This window comes from Oncorhynchus mykiss, chromosome 2, assembly GCF_013265735.2.
Source record: "Oncorhynchus mykiss isolate Arlee chromosome 2, USDA_OmykA_1.1, whole genome shotgun sequence".
Taxonomy (NCBI): Eukaryota; Metazoa; Chordata; class Actinopteri; order Salmoniformes; family Salmonidae; genus Oncorhynchus; species Oncorhynchus mykiss.
Genome location: NC_048566.1, coordinates 68,046,079 through 68,073,858, shown reverse-complemented (window position 1 = coordinate 68,073,858; position 27,780 = coordinate 68,046,079). Strand labels below are relative to the sequence as shown.

At 41.8% G+C, this 27,780-nt stretch overlaps 1 protein-coding gene across 2 annotated transcripts in view; it reads left to right on the top strand.

Annotated features, from left to right (window-relative positions):
* cdh13 (cadherin 13, H-cadherin (heart)) overlaps positions 1–27,780 on the top strand; it is a 526,708-nt gene that overhangs the window by 119,035 nt on the left and 379,893 nt on the right. For both annotated transcript variants that reach the window (XM_036954055.1, XM_036954048.1), the window contains exon 2: positions 16,604–16,721. In XM_036954055.1, the coding sequence (XP_036809950.1) occupies positions 16,604–16,721 (118 nt within the window). The remainder of the gene's footprint in view (positions 1–16,603; positions 16,722–27,780) is intronic.

Genomic DNA, 27,780 nt, shown 5'->3' with positions numbered 1-27,780 from the left:
GTAATGAGACACAGTGGAGACACATTACACAGAGAAGAGGAAGCATTGAAGCAAGCAGGTAGGGAGGTTAGTAGTACAGTGGTTCCCAAACTTGGGGTCGGGGACCCATGTGGGGTCCCCTAACATGTAAATAGGGTCCCCTGAGAGAGTCTTTAATCTTATCAAAAACATTCTTAACTTGTTTCTCTTAAAATGGTGGCTGCTTTGCGTGATGTATTGCTATCTCTACCTTTGTGCTGTGTTGTCAGGTGTTGCTGCCTTGCTATGTTGTTGTCTTAGATCTCTCTTGATCTAGTGTTGTGTTGTCTCTCTTGTCGTGATGTGTGTTTTGTCCTATATATATATTATCCCCGTCCCCGCAGGAGGCCTTTTGCCTTTTGGTAGGCCGTTATGGTAAATAAGAATTTGTTCTTAACTGACTTGCCTAATTAAATACTGGTTGAATAAAATAAATAAAAAAGTATTGCCCTTTGTGCTGTTGTCTGTGCCCAATAATGTTTGTACCCTGTTTTGTGCTGCTACCATGTTGTTCTGCTGCCATGTTGTGTTGCTACCATGTTGTTGTCATGTTGTGTTACTACCATGCTGTGTTGTCATGTGTTGCTGACATGCTATGTTGTTGTCTTACAGCAGGTCTCTCTTTATGTAGTGTTGTGGTATCTCTCTTTATGTAGTGTTGTGGTGTCTCTCTTTATGTAGTGTTGTGGTGTCTCTCTTTATGTAGTGTTGTGGTGTCTCTCTTTATGTAGTGTTGTGGTGTCTCTCTTTATGTAGTGTTGTGGTGTCTCTCTTTTTGTAGTGTTGTGGTGTCTCTCTTGGTGTGATGTGTTTTGTCCTATATTTTTATTTAATTTATTTGTATTTTTAAATCTCAGCCCCCGTCCCTGCAGGAGGCCTTTTGCCTTTTGGTAGGCCGTCTTTGTAAATACGAATTTGTTCTTAACTGACTTGCCTCGTAAAATTTTGGTTAAATAAAAAAATATAAAAAAATGGGTATAGAATATACAATATTAGTAGTCAATAGTCAGTTAAGGGCCTTTTACACTGTCAATTTTCACTTTCAAGTCATTAAGTGTTGGGACAGCCTGTGGGACCTAAAATTTTGTGAAATATAAAGACAATTTAAATATGAAGACTATTAGGTACACTGAACAAAAATATAAACGCAACATGAAACAATTTCAAAGATTTTACTGAGTTACAATTCAAATAAGAAAATCAGTCAACATCATCAGTCCTGACTTACCACTCATGTATGTAGCAAATAAGTTGTGAAACACTTATTATTGAGTAGAACTTATAAGTATTTTTTTTCATTAGGTTGTGGCAATATACTGCCATGTGTTGGCGACTAGAAACAATTGCATAATAGGAACTAATGCAAATTGAAAGGTCTTCAAAATAAACATTAGTGCTTGAAAAAGTACTTGAAAGTCCATGAATTTGACTTGCCACTGTCTGTGTGAATCCTGCATACCTTCATACTGACCTTGTGCCATTCCAGGATATTCGGTAATACCGGCACTGTACACAAGGGATGCTATTTTTAAACTAAAAAATGCTACTCACAGTTTGCTGCACACACACGACAAATATTAGACAGCAAGGCTCTTGATCCAGGAGGGAATTCTCTGCTGTTATCATGAGAAGCTTGATTTTGCAGGAAGATAACCACTTCGATAACTAGATACTAAATTTGCAATCCAAATGCAGAGCATTTAGAACATTTTAGACAGTTCACTTAATAGTTATAAGATGTCTAGCTGGCAAACATATAGTTGTGAATTCCATACTGTAACTAGATCCCCTGGTGCTTGCTGCACTACAGTGAGTGACTCACAAGGCCCGGTCTCTCGTCGTTTTGTGCTTGTAAACAAACACCATGTAACTGGGGACTACCGGTAAGCTCTATGATAAAAAATTATGTGACAGGTGAAATGAAGAATGCAATCTGCTTTATCTCCTAACGTGTTGCACAAGTTGACTGCAGGTTAAATTTTTAAAAAATTAAGTAGCTACAAATATTCAAATTTATGAATAAAAAGTAAGAAATAGTTTCAACTGTATTGATGGTATTGCAAAAACATGCCGTGGCTATTTGGAAATCCCCCTGTATACGCTAACGTTAATAACGGTATACCGCACAAGCCTAGTGATTATCCGCTAGGCTAAGGCAGACAGCAGGTGGTTTCCACAGACAGAATGTGAGCTCCACACTTGCAGCATGACACCTCCACATGAAGGAAGGCCTGCAAAATAACGATGTGTCCCGCTTTCTTCCATCTCACTTCAAACACACACAGACACACAGATTTACACACATATGGCTGCACATACACTCTCAAGATCTGTCAAACTCCTATTTCACATCTGCCTGCCCACTCTTATGTTCATGCATATTTTACATGTATTACTCTTTTATCCCATTCCCTAAGCCCACAGTACTTCCAAATCCACCCACTCCCACTTGCCCAGACACTCTAGGATGCACAAATAGTGCATTCAAACACGCGCACACGTTCCAATACATTCCTCTCAGCATGGTCACCCTGTCATAAAATACTCTACAGTTTTTCTTTAGCTTTCGTATTTGAATACTAATTGAACACAGAGAGAGCAGGGGGCCAGGTAGTTCTCCACTGCAGCAGGCAGATGTGTAGTGACGATATGACCATTCTTCCCGTCTTTCACTGGAACGTTCTTTAAAATGGCGTCGCCGTAATGCTCAGACGAGACAATATGGCCACTGACGGTCTTCCAGCCTCCTAATGTTGTTGCCCTCCTGCTGTTCGAGATGTTCTTACTGTCTGCTGTCTTATTTCTCTGTAAATTGCTTTGATATTGTTTATCTATCTCCTGCCGAGGTGGAGCGGCAGTGACATTCTAAAGTGACAGTGTAGGTTCTGCATGTCGCCAGGCCCTCGTCAGGCTTGGCTGTCCCATAAATGTGATTGAGTTCATGACTAACAAAGATTGTATCTATTCTGACAGTGGCCCCCAGATAGAATTGAATTAACAGTTTGACACCAGGAGGAAAGCACTTGTCCCTGGGGTATAGTGAATACTTAGCAGAGACATTACATCTAATGGGCTCTGTACCGGAGGACCTGCCAAACCCATATCATCCCCAACATACTGTACTGTACACCTCATCTCCATATTACTGTCCTGCTAAATGGTTAGCTAATGGTTGACAACCAGACCAAAACTACTATAAGTGTTTATGATTGACCCCCACCTCTAATAAGGATTTGTTACCAACCATCAATACCAGACATACAGTACAATCAGACATCAGCCTAAGCGTTCTGCAGGAAGTCCTGTGCATATTCCCCAGCTGTGCACGGCCGGGACGATACCAGTATTGCGATGCTCATTAGTATCGTGGCAAGGAAACAAAACACAAAGCGGATTTAACTTATTTAGGAAAATCTCTGTAATGTTGCAAACAAACATCATTATGTTGTCATCCAGTCACATGTGTTTATTTTCCAAGCTATATCACACAATATTTTACATACAGCAGTTTTTTTTTTTTTTTTTTTAAAGGACCAAAGAGTTTGTTCTGCTTCGTGTTTTCTTTTTTTCCATGGAAAAAATAATGGTATCGTTACATCCCTACTGCTGTGCCATTACTGCATGTTCTCCTAGCCACCATGTGGTATCAGAACACAGCATAATGATGACCTCTGGGATCCTCAGCTCCTGGATTAGCATATCTCCTCCCTTTTACATGATTATCAGGCTCATTTATTTTCATGAATCCCCTTTATGTCATCAACAAACGGCATCCTATCCCATAATTATCACATCCATATCCCTGACCTGATGATGAGTGAGACAAAGCATCTATCTGTTTCTCCACATGGTTGGCTACCTTGAGCACTTGAGCACTCTCACTCTCTCTCTCTCTCTCTCTCTCTCTCTCTCTCTCTCTCTCTCTCTCTTTGTCTCTCTCTCTCTCTCTCTCTCCCTCCCTCCCTCCCTCCCTCCCTCCCTCCCTCCCTCCCTCCCTCCCTCCCTCCCGCCGGCCGGCCATTACAGTTTTGAGAAATGTCTTAATTGCATTGAACTTTTAGTTCAATAACAACAGAGAGGACCCAGTGACTGGAGTAGTGGATAAAGATGTCTCTGAAGAGGCTGTATTGATTCTAAAAGACATTTTCCTCTCTTGTTATAAATGACATTTAAAATGGGATGATTTCTTTTCTGTTGCACAATAGGTTATGTAGGCTACTGCGACAGGTAGCCTAGTGATTAGAGCGTTGGGCCAGTAACTGAAAGGTAGGTGGTTTGAATACCCGAGCTGACAAGGTGAAAAATCTGTCGATGTGCCCTTGAGCAAGGTACTTAACCCTACTTTGCTCCAGGGGTGTTGTACTACTATGGCTGACCCTGTAAAACAATTTCACTGCACCTATCTGGTGTATGTGACAATACAAATACATAATCAATACCAATAATATGCCCATGTGAGTCACAATATGTTGTTTTATGAGAAGAAGTATGTAGTGAATTTTCTAAACTCTTAGTACACAACTCCAAACTGGGAACACTCATATTCAAAACCTTTTATTGTGCATTCATTTTCTTTGAAGACATCTTTCACTACACAACCTTTGATCCAAAATATAAGGTTATTGTGAAATACCATAAGAACATTGGTTTAATCACACAACACAGTGATATCTTCTCCCTTTACCAATTTAACAACCAGTTAATCCAATAGCAAAAAGTGCAAGATACATGTTTAAAAACTGCCCTTTGAATGTAATATGCTATAGTACTGTAAATTACAGTACATTACACTGTTTTCACATTAGATAATACACTTGCACTACATCTTTTGCAATCATTGATGCAAAAAATAAACGTATTGTTCAGATATAATTACAACATAGGTGTACTGTAATCAAATGAAAAAAAATGAAAGAAACATAATGCAGGCAGTCTTGAGCATTTGGCCGTAGGTTCTCATCGACATCGCTCTAAATGTCTTCATTGTTCATGCACCTGGGGAAAAACCTCTGGGTCAGCAGAAGCTGGTGGGAGGAGCTATAGGGAGCTATAGGAGGGCAGGCTCATTGTAACGACTGGAATGGCATCAATGGAATCTTACCAAACGCCATAGAAATAGAATCAATAGAACAGGCTTGGAAGCTCTAACCCTGGCAATTTGACTGGTAAACTCATAGATGTGGTAAAGAGGTCATTGGAACGCAGATCATGGGGGATAGAAGAAGGACGCCGGATTGGTGCAAATACAACAAATCTGATCTAACAAAGTGGATATTTGTCAAATCCCTCATGATTGATTTATTGTAAAGCCACATGCTTCCCATCTGAAACAGTTCAGAACAGTTTGCAGATATTCTGACTACATTTGGTGAAATGTTTGTTTGTTTTGGTGTTCGACAAGGGTTTCTTCGGCTGTTCGTGAAACACATTTTTCGGGGGGGAGGCGAGGCGAATTTCGGTAGCCGAAGTCAAATCAAATCAAAGTTTATTTGTCACGTGCGCCGAATATAACAGGTGTAGACTTTACAGTGAAATTATTCCTTACAGGCTCTAACCAATAGTGCGGAGAAAAAAAAGTATGTGTGTGTGTGTGTGTGTGTGTGTGTGTAGGTAAGTAAAGAAATAAAACAACAGTAAAAAGACATTTGAAAATAAGAGTAGCAAGGCTATATACAGACACCGGTTAGTCAGGCTTATTGAGGTAGTATGTACATGTAGATATGGTTAAAGTGACTATCCGTATATGATGAACAGAGAGTAGCAGTAGCGTAAAAAGAGGGGTTGGCGGGTGGTGGGACACGGCCCTTCGTCGGTGATTGGTCAACTGTAGGGGTGACGCGAGTTTCTTCTTCTACTCGATTCAGCCCAAAACCCAAAAGTACCTTCACCTCTACAATTCTATCCATGCATTATATAAAGACCAGCATGTAAAGACCAATTCATGGAGGGACATTGTGGTGACGCTGGGGTCGGACCCAACCACTTTGTTGAAAAAGTGGGGTAGGGTTTGAGACAAATTCGTCAAGGCAAATAAAAGAAGCCAGGGCCACAGTGGAGATGCAGGGTTCCCTAGCTTGTTCGGCACGTGAAGCATGGGATGACTGAAAGTAATTTACCGTATTCACCAGAGGATTAGGTATTTGGTTGTATATTAGTCGAGTAGCCATGTTTTCTAACAATAGATAGCCAGCTAGCGCTATCTACTTGGCTGGCTAGTGGCTAGCTAACCTAGAAGCATACTTGTGCAGAGAAAGCAAGCCGGCAAATTAAACTAGAGAGCTTTGCAACTTTTTGATCTAAGATAATTTTGTTCAAGAAACAATATCATAAGCTTCCCACATTCTTAACACCGAAGTCAAAGTTTGGTAGCAAGGTCCAGCTAGCTAAAAAGTTGCAAATGTAGGTCAAATGTAGGTCAAGCCTACTCAACTCTGCTCAAACATTTGCAACATTATAGTCTATTGTAGTCTCGGTTAATGATGTTTGATATGATGTTCATTGATAGTTTGCGATGGTTTGGATGTGTACTATACAGTCCTCTACTTTTTTATTTTTCAAGGCACAAACACCAGCGAATGGAAACAGCACCCGTTTTTGTTCTCTGTGCCCCAGCACTGCCTGTACCCTAGCCCCCAGCACTGCCTCTGCCCCCAGTACTGACTGGTAATTGGCCTTGAGCCCATCTCCCACACTGAGCTGCAGTGCAGAATTGGAAACAGTTCTCCATGCAGGACCTGGGAAGCTCTATCCTGGGCCCACCTCCAAGACCTACTACACTGGCTTGCTCTTCACCAATGGCACAGAGCAGCAGCAGTAGTAGCAGGGGTGTGAGGAGGAGGGAGAAAAGAGATGTAGACAGCCCTTATCACATCACAAAGGCAATGCAAATGATTGAAGACCGATCTCAAGATTTGTTCCAAAATATGAATATTGTACATAACTATTTGTATCTACACTGACACTTACATTTTATTCCATAGACATTTTTGTTGTTTACATGTCTGTTCTTAGCAGAGACTGTTGTACTATGGTTCATAAATATTTATATTGTTCATAAATATTTGTATCTACGCTCTGACACTTTAATTTTATTCCAGAGACACTTTTGTTGTTCACATGTCTGTTCTCAGCAGACACTTTTGTATTGTGGTTTGCTTACAGAGCCCAGAAGCAAAAATACAAGTATATTTTTGTATGCTGCAAAAACTGGAATTTCGTCATCTAAATACAAGGTGTTTCAATGCATTCTATTTGAATATCAAGTGCTGACAATGTAAAGGAGCTGTGTGCCACATACTTTACAGGTTTCCTTCTACTTGTGTGGTGTAGTTCAATCTAATCTAAATTACTGTAGACATCATAGAATCAGGTTTCATTTAATTACCAATATTAAAACTCTACATTTTAGTACAAAGTACTTTGTTCACAGTGCACACATAAATAAATGTGAGTCTGTGTGCATCCATTAAGGGGTGTGTGTGTGAGCAGTAAAAACAAAGTCCTATTCTACATGATTTGCTGGCCTTGGGTTGAGTTTTCTACTCCTAACCATGTCTTCCTGCCATGGCACACATCCAGGGGGGGAAAGGAAGAAGTCCATGAGCTTGTTTCCTGTTTTCCCTTGTAAGCTGTGTCGCTCTGGCATGAGAGAGTCTCCCTGGCTCTTGGAGATTGTTGTCCCCTGACACAACCCTCCTCCACTCTCCAGGTTGGTATTTTCCAGAAGGGAGGTACGTAATCTTGCTTTTGGCTGATGAACTTCATCCGTGGAAGAGGGGTAGTTGTGGAGGGCCACACAAGCCTTCACAATGTCCTAAGCCTTTTCAGGGGTACACGTGATTGGACGACCAAGAATCAAAATGTTTGCAGCCATGATGCTGAATCCATTCTCTATGACTCTTCGACAACGAGAGTGGCGGTAGTTGTAGGTACGGCCAGGTTCATTGAGATGGACACCTTTGAATTATCCCCTATAGGAAAGGCTACAAAGTCATACTTCAGGGCAAGCCAAAGGGCTTTGCAAGACCTCCGATACAATACTGCACACCGTAGATTAATCAATTCTGTAGCGGCTCGCTACAGCCTGCTGTGAATTTCCAGAGGTAAGAACCCGAAGCGTCACGACAGTCTTTCAATAACATCACTTGGGGAACGCGGATTTGTTGGACCAGCATTGCATCCATTGTTCTTTCTGTGGAGTGGTCACACTGACAATCTTATTTGTCTCCGTATCTCGCCTATTGTATGTGTTACTAGGTAAATATCAAATCTAGTAGATCCTGGGCAATTTGCACAACCTCCATTTTCTCGCAAGTGTCTCTGTGTGCACTATTTTATTTTTCCGCATGTTTTTTCCTTGTTTGGCTGTGTCGTCACTTCCTTGTTATGCCCGTAGATGGTTATTCCCAGCTCATCGACCTCTACTGTTGCGGGGTAATGTTACTCTTTCCCCCCTTTTTGTAGTTTTCCAAGCGACCGTCTTCGAATAAAATAAAGTTGTATGTGTCACATGCTTCGTAAACAACAGGTGTAGAATAACAGTGAAATGCTTATTGTTAGTCTACACCTGTTGTTTACGATGTATGTGACAAATTTGGTTGGCTTGCCGCCAACCAAACTGAAGCTTGCTGATGCCTTAACAGGTCCACAATGCGTTTACCAAAGTCCAATTTTTATATATTTGTCTGTTTTCGCTGGATTACCCCATTGACTCACAGCAAAGTCCATTTTCTTGTTTTCTGCTTGTTTTAGTCAATTACTAAACTACATTTAAAGCAAAGTGCAATATGTCTAAAGATGACTTTTTAGCATTGCCTTCTGCAGAGTGTTTTAACTGCTTACAAAAACATAATATTGTAAGGCTTCCCTCATGCCCATTTTCATGATGGTGCGAGCAGCCACATGAGTGACAACAACACAAATAAGCAGACTATACAGCTACAAGTAGTGAGTGGCGTTACAAACAGACTATACTAAACAAGTTTAATGTCTTACCTGTGAGGAAATGTTCTCCACTCACATAGGTACATGTAGCCTACTTGGACACCGGGTCCCCACATTTCCCACGCCACATAGCGTGATGCCACAGGGCTCTTCTCGCAGGCTCTATTTCCCTACGTGGGAGCATTGTAATCCGTAGGTCGGGATTCTTGACCTGGTTACATGTACATTGAACAACACAGCAGCTTTTCGGCATGTTTTGTTATTTCTGAATAACAAAAAAACAACAATGAAGTTGGTTATTTTACACTAAGGGTAAATGGGAAAGAATGTTTGTTTTCCACAATTTTTTGGGATTGTTCAAAGGGAATTCCTTATTATACATGAATATCGACTCTGACTATGGCTGCTTGCTATTGAGACGCGATCACTTCCATAGATGCGGGAAAGAGGTAAATCGGCCAAAACAATTGTATTGACATGGAAATGCGTGGGGGAAAGGGCCAATGGCGGATAGATAGATAGACATAGATTTATTTGACAATTTAAAACACAATACAACCACACGTGGATAATGCATTCACAATCATCAATGACACGAAAAAATTGAAAATGTACAGTATTTCTATTGTGGTCCTACGGTTTTCGGCGCCGACAGAGATGGCCGCCGCGCTTCGCGTTCATAGGAAATCATGCGGTATTTTGTTTTTTTTAAAGTGTTATTTCTTACATTGGTACCCCAGGTAATCTTAGGTTTTATTACATACGGTCGGGAGGAACTATTGGATATAAGATCAACTCACCGTCATTACGATCAGGAATACGACTTTCCAGAAGCAGATCCTGTGTTTTGCCCACCACCCAGGACAATGGATCGGATCCCAGCCGGCGAACCAAAACAACGACGCCGTAAAAGGGGCAGACGAAGCGCTCTTCTGGTCATGCTCCGGAGACGGGCACATCGCGCACCACTCCCGAGCATACTACTCGCCAATGCCCAGTCTCTTGACAACAAGGTTGATGAATTCCGAGCAAGGGTAGCATTCCAGAGAAACCTGACTTGGAATTCCTCACAATCAAATGTCGACCGCATTATCTACCAAGAGAATTCCCTTCGATTATAATCACAGCCGCATATATTCCCCCCCAAGCAGACACATCGATGGCCCTGAACGAACTTAATTTGACACTATGTAAACTGGAAATCACATATCCTGAGGCTGCATTCATTGTAGATGGGGATTTTAACAAGGCTAATCTGAAAACAAGACTCCCTAAATTCTATCAGCATATCAATTGTGCAACCAGGGCTGGCAAAACCAGTTAGAATAACAAAAATTGTTATTCTAACTTCCGCAACGCATATAAGGCCCTCCCCCGCCCTCCTTTCGGAAAAGTTGACCACGACTCCATTTTGTTCCTTCCAGCCTATAGACAGAAACTAAAACAGGAAGCTCCCGTGCTCAGGTCTGTTCAACGCTGGTCCGACCAAGCTGATTCCACGCTTCAAGATTGCTCCGATCACGTGGACTGGGATATGTTCCGCATTGCGTCAAACAACAACATTGACAAATACGCTGATTCGGTGAGTGAGTTTATTAGCAACTGCATCGGCGATGTCGTGCTCACAGCAACTATTAAAATATTCCCAAACCTGAAACCGTGGATTGATGGCAGCATTTGTGCCCAAACTGAAAGCGCGAACCACAGCTTTTAATCATGTCAAGGTGACCGGAAACATGACCGAATACAAACAGTGTAGCTAGGCAATCAAACAAGCTAAGCGTCAGTATAGAGACAAAGTAGAGTCTCAAGTCAACGGCTCAGGGTCTACAGTCAATCATGGATTACAAAAAGAAAACCAGCCCCGTCGCGGACCAGGATGTCTTGCTCCCAGACAGACTAAACAACTTCTTTGCTCGCTTTGAGGACAATACAGTGCCACGGACACGGCCCGCTACCAAAACGCAGCCGACGTGAGTAAAACATTTAAACGTGTTAATCCTTGCAAGGCTGCAGGCCCAGACGGCATTCCCAGCCGCGTCCTCAGAGCATGCACAGACCAGCTGGCTGGTGTGTTTACGGACATATTCAATCAATCCTTATCCCAGTCTGCTTTTCCCACATGCTTCAAGAGGGCCATCATTGTTCCTGTTCCCAAGAAAGCTAAGGTAACTGAGCAAAAACGACTACTGCCCCGTAGCACTCACTTCCGTCATCATGAAGTGCTTTGAGAGACTAGTCAAGGACCATATCACCTCCACCCTACCTGACACCCTAGACCCACTCCAATTTGCTTACCGCCCCAATAGGTCCACAGACGACGCAATCGCAACCACACTGCACACTGCCCTAACCCATCTGGACAAGAGGAATACCTATGTGAGAATGCTGTTCATCGACTACAGCTCAGCATTTAACACCACAGTACCCTCCAAACTCATCATCAAGCTTGAGACCCTGGGTCTCGACCCCGCCCTGTGCAACTGACTTTGACTACCACCACCGATTTCTGTACTCTAGCTATGTTAACCAGTTTAAACAAATGGGAGTTAGCATTTAGCAGTCACTTCTTCTAATCCTGAAATGTTATGCAGCGAAAACAGCCAAATACAGTGTGCATTTGGAAAGTATTCAGACCCATTCCATCTTTCCACATTTTGTTACTTTACAGCCTTATTCTAAAATTGATTAAATACTTTTTTTGCTCATCAATTTACACACAATAGCCCATAATGACAAAGCAAAAACTGTTTATTTTTTGTTTTTGTGTAAATGTATAAAACAATTAATATTAAAATATAAATTTACATAAGTATTCAGACCCTTTACTCAGTACTTTGTTAAAGCACCTTAGGCAGCGATTACAGCCTTGAGTCTTCTTGGGTATGATGCTACAAGCTTATCACACCTGTATTTGGGGAGTTTATCCAATTCTTCTCTGCAGATCTTCTCAAGCGCTGTCAGGTTGGATGGGGAGCGTCGCTGCACAGCTTTTTTCTGGTCTCTACAGAGATGTTCGATTGTGTTTCAAGTCCGGGCTCTGGCTCGGCCACTCAAGTACATTCAGAGGCTTGGAAGGTAAACCTACGCCCTAGTCTGAGGTCCTGAGCGCTCTGGAGTAGGCTTTCATCAAGGATCTCTCTGTTTGCTCAGTTCATCTTTCCCTCGATCCTGACTAGTCTCCCAGTCTTTGCCGCTGAAAAACATCCCTGCAGCGTGATGGGATAATGCCAGGTTTCCACCAGAGGTGATGCTTGGAATTCAGACCAAAGAGTTCAATCTTGGTTTCATCAGACTAGAGAATCTTGAGTCCTTTAGGTGCCTTTTGGCACTCCAAGTGGGCTGCCTTTTACTGAGGAGTGGCTTCTGTCTGGCCACTCTACCATAAAGGCCTGATTGGTGGAGTGCTGCAGAGCTGGTTGTCCTTCCAGCCGGTTCTCCCATCTCCACAGAGGAACTCTGGAACTCTGAAGCCCTTCTCCCCCGATTGCTCAGTTTGGCCGGGCGGCCAGCTCTAGGAAGAGTCTTGGTGGTTACAAACTTTTTCCATTTAAGAATTATGGAGACCACTGTGTTCTTGGGGACCTTCAATGCTGCAGACATTTTTTCCAACCCTTCTCCAGATCTGTGCCTCGACACAATACTGTCTCGGAGCTCTACGGAAAGATCCTTCGACCTCATGGCTTAGCTTTTGCTTTGACATGCACTGTCAACTGTGGGACCTTATATAGACAGATGTGTGCTTTTCCAAATCATGTCCAATCAATTGAATTTACCACAGGTAGACTCCAATCAAGTTGTAGAAACATCTCAAGGATGGTCAATGGAAACAGGATGGACCTGAGCTCAATTTCGAGTCTCATAGCAAAGGATCTGAATACTTATGTAAATAAGGTATTTCAGTTTTTATTTTGTATATATTTTCACTTTGTCATTACGGGTTATTGGTGTAGATTGATGAGGATTTAAAAAAAAAAATGTAATCCATTTTAGAATAGTGCTATAACGTAAAAAATGTGGAAAAAGTCAAGGGGTCTGAATAATTTCCAAATGCACTGCATGTCTGCTGCAGTGGGACAAGAGAGGACCATGAGAAAACAGGTTTTGATCAGTCATGGAAATAAGAGTGGTAAAAACTGGCTCCCTATGGAGTTAAAAAGAAGATGGAGAACAAGCTATCGTATGAAGGAAAAATACTGGAGGTAGGTACAGGTAACTAATACAAAAATCATATTGCGATATTGTCAAAACGATACGATATACCGTCAAAGGTAATATCCCGATACGTAACTGTATCGATTTTTGCCCCCATAACTATACATTAAGGTATTAGAGTACTGAACTGTGAAAGACATTTGCTTTATGCACATGTATTGCCATGTGAAACATTTATTTCTAGATGAAACACTAATTAAAGATACACTACGCAGAAATCACTCCGACAATTCCTGATTGTTTAAATTCTAATAGTTTGCCTAATTTTAGTTATTGACAAAACAAGCAGTCATTGTGCCATCTAAACAGCTGTGAAATATGTTTTTCATAACCAAAAATATAGTATTTTTAGCTGTTTGAAGTTGGTGTACAATATCGAAAGTAAAAGACACAAAAAAGACAGAAATAGCGCACATACTGTACAACAGATCTACCGCATCATCGACTATAATAATAATAAGAATGAACGATCTACTGTATAACTCACATTTCTATGTGAATTTAGTCGGGTAGCCCAAAAAGTTACATATTGTAGCTGGTGAAAAAGTGACTGTGTGATTTTGTGTATTGTACTTGAAAACAACTGCCTTTTTGATGAACTGTTTTGAAGTTTGTACTAAGAGTTGTGAAAATGTACCACATATTTGTGATTGAAGTAAACTGTAATAGTTTTCAGACTGCAATGTTAGTATTATTGTACAGTTTTGTTTAGGAGCTACCATCAGAAACTACCAATCATTTTGCACTGGGACGGTTGTCATGTCTGCCGCACGAAAAAATGTGGAGGGAATCATTTGAATTACACCATGTCACTGCATGGGTGTGTGCAGTGATAATATTACATGACCCCTGTATGACCTCTCGTCTGAACAGTGATGAGATACAGTGACACCTTTTTAAATGATGCATGTGTCTTAGATAAGTCACAGAAGGTGAGAATGCTTGTTCCCTCTCTCCTTTGAGCAGGTGATTGATGGATGGATGAGAGAATGTGGGGTGAAGAGTGATAATGGCAGGCGAGGGGACTGGGAGTGACAGGTGGATGGACTTGTAGGTGGGCCAGGACTGGCAGGCTACTGCCAAGCCTTCTGACGCCCCCTAGAGCCTCCCTCCACTGCTTTCCACTACCACCCATCCTGTCTGGCTGTCTGTCCCTGTTGTGGCCTCTCTCAGACAGATACTGTATACTAATACACAACTGTCCTGTCTGTGCTCCCTCTTAGCAGTTCCCACTCTGCTCTCTGCCAAACCACATAAAACCATGCTGATAGTCTGTAATTACCTTAAGAGTGAGGCTATGTTCTGTGAGGACAACAACTGATCTGAACAGCTCTCTGCAGAAAGGAAATGCATTTTGTTTTGTCTTGTGTTTTGTATCATACTGCACAACAGCTGATAAAACACTGTGAAAGTGTGAAAAAAGTGTTGTTTCCTGATAGTTGCTGGTTGAAAATATAATCTACACAGGACCTTCTAATTACGCTTGTTGCATTCATACAGTTGAAGTCGGAAGTTTACATACACCTTAGCCAAATATATTTAAACTCAGTTTTCACAATTCCTGACATTTAATCCTAGTAAAAATTCCCTGTCCTAGGTCAGTTAGGATCACCACTTTATTTTAAGAATGTGAAATGTCAGAATAATAGTAGAGAGAATTATTTATTTCAGCTTTTATTTCTTTCATCACATTCCCAGTGGGTCAGAAGTTTACATACACTCAATTAGTATTTGGTAGCAATGCCTTTAAATTGTTTAACTTGGGTCAAACGTTTTGGGCAGCCTTCCACAAGCTTCCCACAATAAGTTGGGTGAATTTTGCCCGATTCCTCCTGACAGAGCAGGTGTAACTGAGTCAGGTTTGTAGGCCTCCTTGCTCGCACACGCTTTTTCAGTTCTGCCCACAAATGTTCTATAAGGTTGAGGTAAGGGCTTTTGGATGGCCACTCCAATACCTTGACTTTGTTGTCCTTAAGCCGTTTTGCCACAACTTTGGAAGTATGCTTGGAGTCATTGTCCATTTGGAAGATCCATTTGCGACCAAGCTTCAACTTCCTGACTGATGTCTTGAGATGTTGCTTCAATATATCCACATAATTTTCTTACCTCATGATGCCATCTATTTTGTGAAGTGCACCAGTCCCTCCTGCATTAAATAACACCCACAACATTATGCTGCCACCCCCGTGCTTCATGGTTGGGATGGTGTTCTTCGACTTGCAAGCCTCCCCTTTTTTCCTCCAAAGATAACGACGGTCATTATGGCCAAAAAGTTATATTTTTGTTTCATCAGACCAGAGGATGTTTCTCCAAAAAGTACGATCTTTGTCCCCATGTGCAGTTGCAAGTCGTAGTCTGGATTTTTTATGGCGGTTTTGGAGCAGTGACTTCTTCCTTGCTGAGTGGCCTTTCAGGTTATGTCGATATAGGACTCGTTTTACTGTGGATATAGATACTTTTGTACCTGTTTCCTCCAGCATCTTCACAAGGTCTTTTGCTGTTGTTCTGGGAGTGATTTGCACTTTTCGCACCAAAGTACTTCATCTCTAGGAGACAGAGCTCTTCTCCTTCCTGAGCGGTATGACGGCTGCGTGGTCCCATGGTGGTTATACTTGCATACTATTGTTTGTACTGATGAACGTGGTACCTTCAAGTGTTTGGAAATTGCTCCCAAGGATGAACCAGATTTGTGAAGGTTTTACATATTTTTTTTCTGAGGTCTTTACTGATTTATTTTGATTTTCCCATGATGTCAAGCAAAGAGGCACTGAGTTTGAAGTTAGACCTTGAAATACATCCACAGTTACACCTGCAATTGACTCAAATTATGTCAATTAGCCTATCAGAACCTTCTAAAGCCATGACATGAGTTTATGAAAATTTCCAAGCTGTTTAAAAGGCACAGTCAACTTATTGTATGTAAACTTCTGACCCACTGGAATTGTGATACAGTGAATGATAAGTGAAATAATCTGTCTGTAAACAATTGTTGGAAAAATTACTTGTGTCACGCACAAAGTAGATGTCCTAACCGACTTGCCAAAACTATAGTTTGTTAACAAGAAATTTGTGGAGTGGTTGATAAATGAGTTTTAATGATTCCAACATAAGTGTATGTAAAATTCCGACTTCAACTATATAAATGGCTGCATTGGGCTTTAGTGCAATTCCCCAAAATTCTAAGATATTATGTTTTTCCACACCATAAAACATACTTTGACCCAGTCTTCCTTTGTGTGGCGGTTCTTTAAAAATGATGAATAAAGCATTTCTGGGAAAGAGCTTTTATGAGGATGAATAGGATGAAGCAGTCGGCTAATGATATTCTAATTGTCATTAAAGAAGTGCATCAGAGAAGACGCAGCTGTTTTCCTGAGGTTTAACTTGTTGACTAAGTCTTGTTTTTTTCTTCTTTGTTGCCTCTCAGGTTGTCCATATTGGAGCCCAGAAGGAGGGGGAGGAGGGATGTGTGCCTGGCTTCCAGGTGAAGGAGTACCAGGTGGAGTACAACGGAGGTTTCCAGAAGGACCATCCTCTCACACAAGGTGAGTGAGAGACCTGATACCTTCCTGACAAGGGAAAGATTAGGGGATGTCATGCAGGTGCACAATACTTCAGATACAAATGTAATCAAATAAAAGAAACAAAAACAAAAAAGGTTGTTTGTCACGTGTGTGTAGGATACAACAAGTGTAAAACAGTACAGTGGAATGGGTGACAGAGACAGACAGAGAGACAGACAGACATGTGTGTAGGATACAACAAGTGTAAAACAGTACAGTGGAATGGGTGACAGAGACAGACAGAGAGACAGACAGACATGTGTGTAGGATACAACAAGTGTAAAACAGTACAGTGGAATGCTTACTTGCAAGATCTTTCCCAACAATGCAGTTTTCATTATTAAGGTAAGAATAAATAATGTAAAGTTTTAAAATGTATATAAATGGAGCTCTATACCAGTACCATAAATGTAATGTGTAGGGATACTGGAGTATGGAGGTCAATACTGTATATACTGTACATGTAAGCAGGGGTAAAAAAAAAAAAAAAAAAGTTGGACAAAGTGATTATTGAGATCTATCTTTCCTTCTCTGTCACACTCATGGACACACATGCACGCACTTACGCGCACACAGATTTTCATGCAAACTGTAGCTCAACAGTTGCTCATTGTGTAACTCCTAGTGTCGGGCAGTTTTCCCTAGGGTTGTAGAAGAGGTGATTCTGTGTGGGCTGGCTGTTATGTTCCAAACATTCAGTATAATTCATGCAAATCCATATTAAAAACAGGAAATAAAAGCAATGGGTTCCAAACACAACAACAACCAAATGTTGCTGGGCTTATGAATTATTCTTCTTGATTGTGTGATGTTTACAAAAGCTTGCTAAGTGATCCTCACCCGCAGGCTGCCGTGGGTTGTGGTGGCTTTAACTGAGAAACACTCTGCTTTTGAGGGAAGAAACCACATCACAGGGACACAACCTGATTGATATGTTAACTGTTGCAGTAACATTAGAAATGTGTTCAGGTTGAACTAGCATTGTGATCCTCCCCAGTCAGTACCCCTAGAGTTATTTTACAGACTGGTAAAATTAAAATCTCAGTGGATTTACAATCAAACCCATAAAGATGGATTTGAGAGGAGAGTCAGTGAGTTCATGACCAAGGTCATTGCCATGGAGACAGCAGTTCCCTCCCTCTATCCCTCACTCCAACAGCCACCGTCTCGTAACTGCCACAATTCAATGGTCTGCCGCTCCTCTGGGATCTGTAGTAATGTCTGCCACTCGTCTCCTGCTCCTCTGGGATTTCCCGTAATATCTGCTGACTAGCTTCCTGCTCCTCAGGGAAATGAGGTATGGCTGCTGGCTTGTCATCTAGCTCCTCAGAGAGTGACAGGGATGTCAACAGGTTACACAGAAGCTGGCGTGTGAAGCGTTTCTTCGCAGCAGCAAGACAAGACTACAATAGTGAGAATGAGTCATTAAGGTTGAATTAGTCTCTTTAGTGTGTTGTGTATGTATATTACATGAAGTCATAGCTTGACATTTCATTCATGACTGAAAGGCCATGGTTTATATTGGCATTTGACTATAGAACCAACTTCTGAAGTGGCACTGCTGAGGGAGTGCTGCTTTTTAAGTAGAAAATAACACATTTTATATCCTCTACCGTAAAATGACAACTCTTCGCCCAAGTTCTCTTTCAATCTTTTTATTTCATTGTGTTTGTTTCGGAGAAGCATTTTGTCATCTTGAGGCCCAGCAATCCGGGCACGGTGAGACAGAGCTCAGTTCTGCTTTAGTGCACTGCTCTGGGACAACAGTGCACTTCCATTACCTTGAAAATGCTCCTGACAGCAGAAACACAACACACCATGGGGGGTTAACTCACATACATTCCCACACACACACACACACACACACACACACACACACACACACACACACACACACACACACACACACACACACACACACACACACACACACACACACACACACACACACACACACACACTTCAACATGTGTAGATAGTCTACTTAACCACGCACCTTCCCCCGAGACACACACCCACAAACTCAAAAGTGTTTGCCCGATGAAGACAAGCTGTGAGACACAGGTTTCTCTCATCTACAGGATCTTCTAGACCTGTTGGATGAGATGAAATATTACTGAACTAGTGTTAATAAGAAGATAAAAAGATCCGGAACGTATGCTGGGCCATAAGCCGGCATACAGCAAGGACAGGGAAGCAGTCAGATGGGCTGTAGTAGACACTGCAGAGCAGACAGAGCTTCTGTCAGCTGCATAGAGCTGTGCAGAGAGAGCTGTGCAGAGAGAGCTGTGCAGGTAGGCGGTGCAGTGATGCTAGCTAGACACTGTGACTCAGCCTGGGTGTCAGAGGTTGCTGGCTCTGCAGGTGACACATGCAGATTTATGTAAATTGTCCCAGCACCACTCCTGGCCCTTCCCGTATTCAGGCAGGGTAGTCCGGTAATTACCAGGATAGGGGCGGTCTGGAGGGGGCCCTCACCTGTTTGGTGAGGCCTAGGTCAAGGACATCCATCTCTCTAATGGGTGCTGGGAGAAAACAGGCAGCGACCAACAGACACGCATTCATGCTCACACTCAAGTACCATTACTTCCAAATGGACAGGACCTAATTACATGAATAATTGATGGCAGAAATGCAAATAGAAATGCATAAGCAAATGTGCAGAAAGTAGTGGCATGAATAAAGATGAAGATATCCCTGCCCCTGTCCCGCCCTGCCCCTGTCTCCAGGTGACTGATGAGGTGATGATGAGCAATACATACATACACGAGCAGACGTCCTCGGAACAGTTCAATCTAAGATACTATAAAACACGTTGTTCCAGACTCATTGTGCTTCTGGTATAGTAGGTAGCTCTGTCAGACTCTAAACTAGTTGGACACAAAAAAGTCAAACGGCTTGAACCTGAAATGTTATGTGTGGCGAATTCTTTCTTTTTTTTACTCATAGTTAACCTTTCCTCACCATCAGCTTCAATCAGGTGTGGTAGTTTTAGTGCCGGAGTTTTAGAGTTGGGCAGATTGGAAATGTATGTCTGTTTGGTAATAAATCAAATAAAAATTGAGTTCAATTTCTGAAAACCCAATGAAATTGATCCTGTAATCTCTTTGAGCACACTGCCACTAACTTACCATGACCTCCAGTATCACTAAGTCATTATACCTCGCTGAAATGAAATGTGACGGTACAAAACCAAACTGTATTCCGATACAGACCCCCACTACCAGGGGGGAATTAGTGTCACTTTCAAGCACATCACTAGAAAATCACAAACGAAAGGCAGTTTACATTTTCGACTTCTCAGCAATGAAACACACCAGGCAGCACTGCAATACAAATCACTTTGACTGAGTCAGAACTAAAGTTGGAGCCCAAAATTGCTTTGATAATGTAACTTTTTGCTCACCGGTTTATGTCTCATAGAGAAAAAAAACAAAAAAAACAATGGAAGAGTGTATTGATTTGAGATGTATGGTGCATTCAGAAAGTAATTAGAACCCTTGACCTTTTCCTAATTTTGTTACGTTACAGCCTTATTCTAAAATGTAATAAATAGTTTTTTCCTCTCACCACTCTAAACACAATACCCTATAATGAAGCAATTTTTGCAAAATGTATATAAAATAAAAAAAAACTTAAATATCACATTTACATAAGCATTTAAACCCTTTACTCAGTACTTTGCTAAACACATTTGGCAGCGATTACAGCCTCAAGTCTTCTTGGGTATGACACTACAAGCTTGGCACACCTGTATTGGGGATTTTCTCTCATTCTTCTCTGCAGATCCTCAAGCTCTGTCAGGTTGGATGGGGAGCGTTGCTGCACAGCTATTTTCAGGTATTTCAATCAGGTTCAAGTCCAGGCTCTGGCTGGGCCACTCAAGCACATTCAGAGACTTGTCCCAAAGCCACTCCTGCGTTGTCTAGGCTGTGTTTGCATAGGGTCGTTGTCCTGTTGGAAGGTGGATCTTCGCCCCAGTCTGAGCGCTCTGCAGCAGATTTTCATCAAGGATCTCTCTGTACTACTTTCTCCCAGTCCCTGCCGCTGAAAAACATTCCCACAGCATTATGCTGCCACCAGCATGCTTCACCTTAGAGACAGTGGTGCCAGGTTTCTTGCAGAAACTGGCATTCAAGCCAAAGAGTTCAATCTTGGTTTCATCAGACCAGACAATCTTGTTTCTCATGGTCTGAAAGTCATTGAGGTGCCTTTTGGCAAACTCCAAGCGGGCTGTTATGTTCCTTTTACTGAGGAGTGGCTTCCGTCTGGCCACTCTACCATAAAGCCCTGATTGGTAGAGTGCTGCAGAGATGGGTGTCCTTTTGGAAGGTTCTTCCATCTCCACAGAGGAACTCTGGAGCTCTGTTAAAGTGATCATCGGGTTCTTGATTGCTCAGTTTGGCTGGGCGGCCAGCTCTAGGAAGAGTCTTAGTGGTTCAAAAGTTCTTCCATTTAAGAAGGATGGAGGCCACTGTTTTCTTGGGGACCTTCAATGCTGCAGATATTTTTTGGTACCCTTCCCCAGATCTGTGCCTCGACACAATACTGTCTCAGAGCTCTACGGACAATTCCTTCAACCTCATGGCTATAGACAGGTGTGTGCCTTTCCAAATCATGTCCAATCAATTGGATAAACCACAGATGGACTCCAATCAAGTTATAGGAACATTTCAAGAATGATCAATGGAAACAGGATGCACCTGAGCTCAATTTCGAGTCTGAATACTTATGTAAATAAGGTATTCTTGTTTTACATTTTTAATACATTTGCACAAAAATTTAAAAACCTGTTTTTGCTCTACCATTATGTAGAGGGTGAAGGAAAACATTTTTTCATCCATTTTAGAATAAAGCTGTAACGTAAGAAAATATTGAAAAAGTGAAGGGGTCTGAATACTTTCCGAATGTGCTGTACCACACTTCCTTTACGAAAACCCATACATGAGATAGCTGTTTTCACATGTTGAGCTTAAATGTCACATGTGAAACCATATTTTCACATGTATTACATTTAGGGTTCACATGTTAACACCACCTTCAAATATGAGGAGAAAAACATGTTTTCACTGCAGCTGACCAACTGGCAGGTGTCTTCACTGACATTTTCAATATGTCCTGATTGAGTCTGAAATACCAACATGTTTCAAGCAGACCACCATAGTCCCATAGACCACCATAGAATGCTATTCATTGACTACCGCTCAGCGTTCAACACCATAGTACCCTCAAAGTTCATCACTAAGCTAAGGATCCATGGACTAAACCCCACTCTCTGCAACTGGATCCTGGACTTCCTGACGGGCCGCCCCCAGGTGGTGAGGGTAGATAACAACACATCTGCCACGCTGATCCTCAACACTGGAGCCCCCCAGGGGTGCGTGCTCAGTCCCCTCCTGTACTCCCTATCAGCCCATGACTCTATGGCCAGGCAAGACTCAAACACCATCATTACGTTTGCAGACGACACAACAGTGGTAGGCATGATCACCGACAACGACGAGACAGCCTATAGGGAAGAGGTCAGAGACCTGGCCGGGTGGTGCCAGAATAGGGGAATAGGCATTGTCATGCCCTCTTCACAGCTGTCTTGGTGTGTTTGGAATATGATAGTTTGTTGGTGATGTGGACACCAAAGAACTGAAGCTCTCGACCTGCTCCACTACAGCCCTGTCAAGGAAAATGGATGCATGCTCTTTCCTCCTTTTCCTGTAGTCCACAATCATATCCTTTGTTTTGATCACATTGAGTGAGAGGTTGTTGTCCTGGCACCACACTGCAAGGTCTCTGACCTCCTCCCAATAGGCTGTCTCATCGTTGACGGTGATCAGGCTCACCACCGTTGTGTTGTCGGCAAACTTAATGATGGTGTTGGAGTCGTGCCTGGCCATGCAATCATGGGTGAACAGGGATTACAGGAGTGGACTAAGCACGCACCCCTGAGGGGCCCCTGTGTTGAGGATCCAGCGTGGTGGATGTTTTGTTACCTACCCTTACCACCTGGGGGCGGCACGTCAGGAAGTCCAGGATCCAGTTGCAGAGGGAGGTGTTTAGTTCCAGGGTCCTTAGCTTAGTGATGAGCTTTGAGGGCACTATGGTGTTGAATGCTGAGCTGTAGTCAATGAACAGCATTCTCACATAGGTGTTCCTTTTGTCTAGGTGGGAAAGGGCGGTGTGGAGTGCAATAGAGTGTTTACGTCATTTGTGGATCTGTTGGGGCGGTATGCAAATTGGAGTGGGTCTAGTGTTTCTGGGATGTTTCTGGGATGATGGTGTTGATGTGAGCCATGTCTGAGTCATGTGAAACTTCACATGATTTTGAAAACCATGTGTCTGACTTGTGAAAAAAAAAGTTAAGTGTTACCATGGCATGTCATAAAGTTGTACTCATTGCTGCAACAGTACACATACTGTACAGTGCCTTCAGAAAGTATTCATACCCCTTGACTTATTCCACATTTTGTTGTGTTACAGCCTGAATATAACATTTATAAAAATAAAAAAAATCTCACCCATCTTCACACAATACCCCATAATTACAAAGTGAAAACATGTTTTTATTTTATTTTTGCAAAATGTATTGAAAATTAAATACAGAATTGTCTCATTTACTAGTCTTTGTGGTAGATTCTGGGCTTGATATTCACTGCTCGACTGAGAGACAATTATCTGTGTGTGGGGTACAGAGATGAGGTAGTCATTCAAAATCATGTTAAACACTATTATTGCAGAGTGAGTCCATTCAACTTAGTTTGTGACTTGTTAAGCAAATTGTTACTCCTGAACTTATTTAGGGTTGCCATAACAAAGGGGTTGAATACTTGACTTAATACATTTCAGCTTTTCATTTGTAATTAATTTGTTAAAAAAATGTGAAAACATAATTCCACTTTAAATGTATGGGTATTCTGTGTAGGCCAGTGACAAAATCTACATTTAACCTATTTTAAATACATGCTGTTGAAAAGTAAGTGGTATGAATACTTTCTGAAGGTGCTGTAAAACTGTCTTGAACCTTCATTGGCAGTATTAAAGTAGGTAGGCCCACACCTCAGTTGGCATTATGAGCGACTGTTCCTATGCAGATTAGACAGTGGACTGAGGATAGATGATTGAGCCCTCTCCTTATTGGCTCTGAGCCATGGATTATTAAGTGTATTGAGCACCTAAGTCCTCCTCTCTGGCAGGATCCCTGTGTTCACTGACTTTATCATCGAGACAATTTAAAAGTACTTGGAGTCTGATAAAATCGTGGGTAAAATCACTGGGGGGGGGGGGGGGGGGGGGGGGAAGCAGGAAGCAATAGTACAACAACCTACAGTACCCGTCAAAAGTTTGGACACACCTGTTCATTCAAGTTTTTATTTTTACTATTTAGAATAATAGTGTAGACATCAAAACTATGAAATAACACATGTAATAACCAAATAATAACCAATAACCAAAAAAGTGAACAAATCCAAATATATTTCCCTTTGCCTTGATGACCACTTTGCAACTCTTGGCATTCTCTCAATCAGCATCACATGGAATGCTTTTCCAATAGTCTTGAAGGAGTTCCCACATATGCTGAGCACTTGTTGGCTGCTTTTCCTTCACTCTGTGGTCCAACTCATCCCAAACCATCTCAAATGGGTCGAGGTCATGTAATCAGGTTCTGATTTATGTGTGTGTGCGCGTTCATGCAAGTAGAAAAACATGTTGTCTCACCCTGCTTGTACAGAAACGCCAATGTCATCCTCCTCTCTTTCATGTTGATGAAACGGTTTATCACTCTGTCATACAGTACACGCTTTTATTTTTTGTTGTCCTAGGCTACCTGACTAAAATACTTACTCGCTAGCCTAACTTCCATTCATGGGCAAAGTTAGGTAGTTAACATTGTCCTTCTACATCTAGCTGCATATTGAACTTCCATCCTTTCAGGCCAGGGGCACAACAATGTATGAATTATTGCTTGTGTCAGAATCGCTGTTATAGTCATTGTCCAGTGCGGAAAATTAAGTAAAACCACAAGTCCAAATCCATCTACATACATGGCTAATTTAGGAAAGGGCCAATTTTAGCTAGCTGGCTAGCTAGTTACCGGAGGACAATGACACAACATTTCAAGTTTCTGTCAATGGCGTATTTTTTTATTTCACCTTTTATTTAACCAGGTAGGCCAGTTGAGAACAAGTTCTCATTTACAACTGCAACCTGGCCAAGATAAAGCAAAGCAGTGTGACAAAAATAACAACACATAGTTAGTTACACATGGAATAAACAAATGTAGAGTCAATAACACAATAGAAAAATCTATACACAGTGTCACGATCGTTATAAGGAGTGGACCAAAATGCAGCGTGGTATGTTTCCATCCTTTTATTTAGGAAGAGAAAACTCAAAGCACAGAAACAATAAAGCACAAACGAAATGTGCCGCTACTGGTGTGCACACAGGCAACTATCCGTAGACATGATCCCACAAAGCACAATGAGGAAATGGCTGCCTAAATATGATCCCCAGTCAGAGACACTTATAAACAGCTGTCTTTGACTGGGAACCATACCAGGCCAACATAAACCATTAATCACCCTAGTCACTATCACGCCCCAACCAACAGAGAATAAACAGCTCTCTATGGTCAGGGCGTGACACACAGTGTGTGCAAATGTAGGGGGGTAAGGCAATGAATAGGCCATAGTGGCAAAATAATTACAATTTAGCATTAACACTGGATTAATAGATGTGCAGATGATGATGTGCAAGTAGAGATACTGGGGTGTAAAAGAGCAAAAATAAATAACAATATGGGGATGAGATAGTTGGGTGGGCTATTTACAGATGGGCTGTGTACAGGTGCAGTGATCGGTAAGCTGCTCTGACAGCTGATGCTTAAAATTAGCGAGGGAGATATAAGTCTCCAGCTTCAGCGATTTTTGCAATTCGTTCCAGTCATTGGCAGCAGAGAACTTGAAGGAAAGGCTGCCAAAGGAGGAGTTGGCTTTGGGGATGACCAGTGAAATATACCTGCTGGAGCGCATGCTAAGGGTGGGTGTTGCTATGGTGACCAGTGAGCTGAGATAAGGCAGGGCTTTACCTAGCAAAGACATAGATGACCTGGAGCCAGTGGGTCTGGCAACGAATATGAAGCGAAGGCCAGCCAACGAGAGCATACAGGTTGCAGTGTTGGGTAGTATATGGGGCTTTGGTGGCAAAACGGATGGCACTGGGACTACATCCAATTTGCTGAGTAGAGTGTTGGAGCCTATTTTGTAAATGACATCGCCGAAGTCGAGGATCGGTAGCATAGTCAGTTTTACGAGGGTGTGTTTGTTAGCATGAGTGAAGGATGCTTTGTTGTGAAATAAGCCGATTCTAGATTTAATTTTGGATTGGAGATGCTTAATGTGAGTCTGGAAGGAGAGTTTACAGTCTAACCAGATACCTAGGTATTTATAGTTGTCCGCATATTCTAATTCAGAACCGTCCAGAGTAGTGATGCTAGTCGGGCGGGCATGTGTGGGCAGCGATCGGTTGAAGAGCATGCATTTAGTTTTAATAGCATTTAAGAGCAATTGGAGGCCACGGAAGGAGAGTTGTATGGCATTGAAGCTTGTCTGGAAGTTTGTTAAACCTCTAGTGACTCCCCATCCCGCATGCGGGAGCGTAATCATCGACTGACACTAATTAGCATAACGCAACGGACATAAATATTCCTAGAAAATATTCCTATTCATGAAAATTACAAGTGAAATATATTGAGACACAGCTTAGCTGTTAATCACCCTGTCATCTCAGATTTTCAAAATATGCTTTACAGCCAAAGCTAGACAAGCATTTGTGTAAGTTTATCGTTAGCCTAGCATAGCATTTTGTTCAGCTAGCAGCAGGTAACTTGGTCACGGAAATCAGAAAAGCAATCAAATTAAATTGTTTACCTTTGATGAGCTTCGGATGTTTTCACTCACAAGACTCCCAGTTAGATAGCCAATGTTCCTTTTTTCCAAAAATATTATTTTTGTAGGCGAAATAGCTCCATTTGTTCTTCACGTTTGGCTGAGAAATCGCCCGGAAATTGCAGTCACGAAAATGCCGAAAAATATTCCAAATTAGCTCCATAATATCGACAGAAACATGGCAAACGTTGTTTATAAACAATCCTCAAGGTGTTTTTCAAATATCTATTCGATAATATATCCACCGGGACAATTGTTTTTTCAGTAGGACCGATTGGAATAATGGCTACCTCTGTATTTTACGCGAGAATCACTCTGGGAGCCATCAGGTGACCAGTTGCGCAATGTAGCCGCTTACGGGTATTCTTCAACATAAATGCGTAAAACTACGTCACAATGCTATAGACACCTTGGGGAATACGGAGAAAAAGTAATCTGGTTGGCATCCATGAATACATTTTTTTGGGAAGCCTTGCTTCCCTTGGCATCCATTAATAAATTTATTTGGGGAAGCCTTGCTTCCCTTGGCATCCATTGGAATATGCTCTGATCCGTTTTATTTTTACTTCTGGAGACTCCACTACAAGATTTCTCAGTTTACAGGATAAAGTGCTCTGTCCTTGTGCTCCAGGCACACACTCACGTATACACTCCAACACAGTCTCAGTAGCATGCTGGGCCTGCGCCAGACCTAATCAGTTGGACAGGCATTTGATTTCTATAGGCGGGCCTGCTTTTTGTTATGGGATATCCTGTGTGCACGCGCTTGTTAATGTGTATTATAAGGAAGAACAAAGGGCAGCTCGTGAGTTTCAAGTTTGGGGAAGCTTACAATTTATCCTATAATTTCTACCTATCTGCATGCTAGTTGTGTGCATTTTTGTGGAACAGGTTCATTTCAATAATAATGTTTTAGTTTCTCAAAATTGTCACATGGTTAATTATACAAATCTGAATTAAAATGATACAAATCTAAAAGTTAAATTTCAACTAATTTAAGAGCACCAGGCGTTGCCATATCAACACATTGTTAGCCTATACAGTGATCCATTGGTGGCTAAATAAATGACAGAAACTTACTAGGCCTACTGGTTACATAT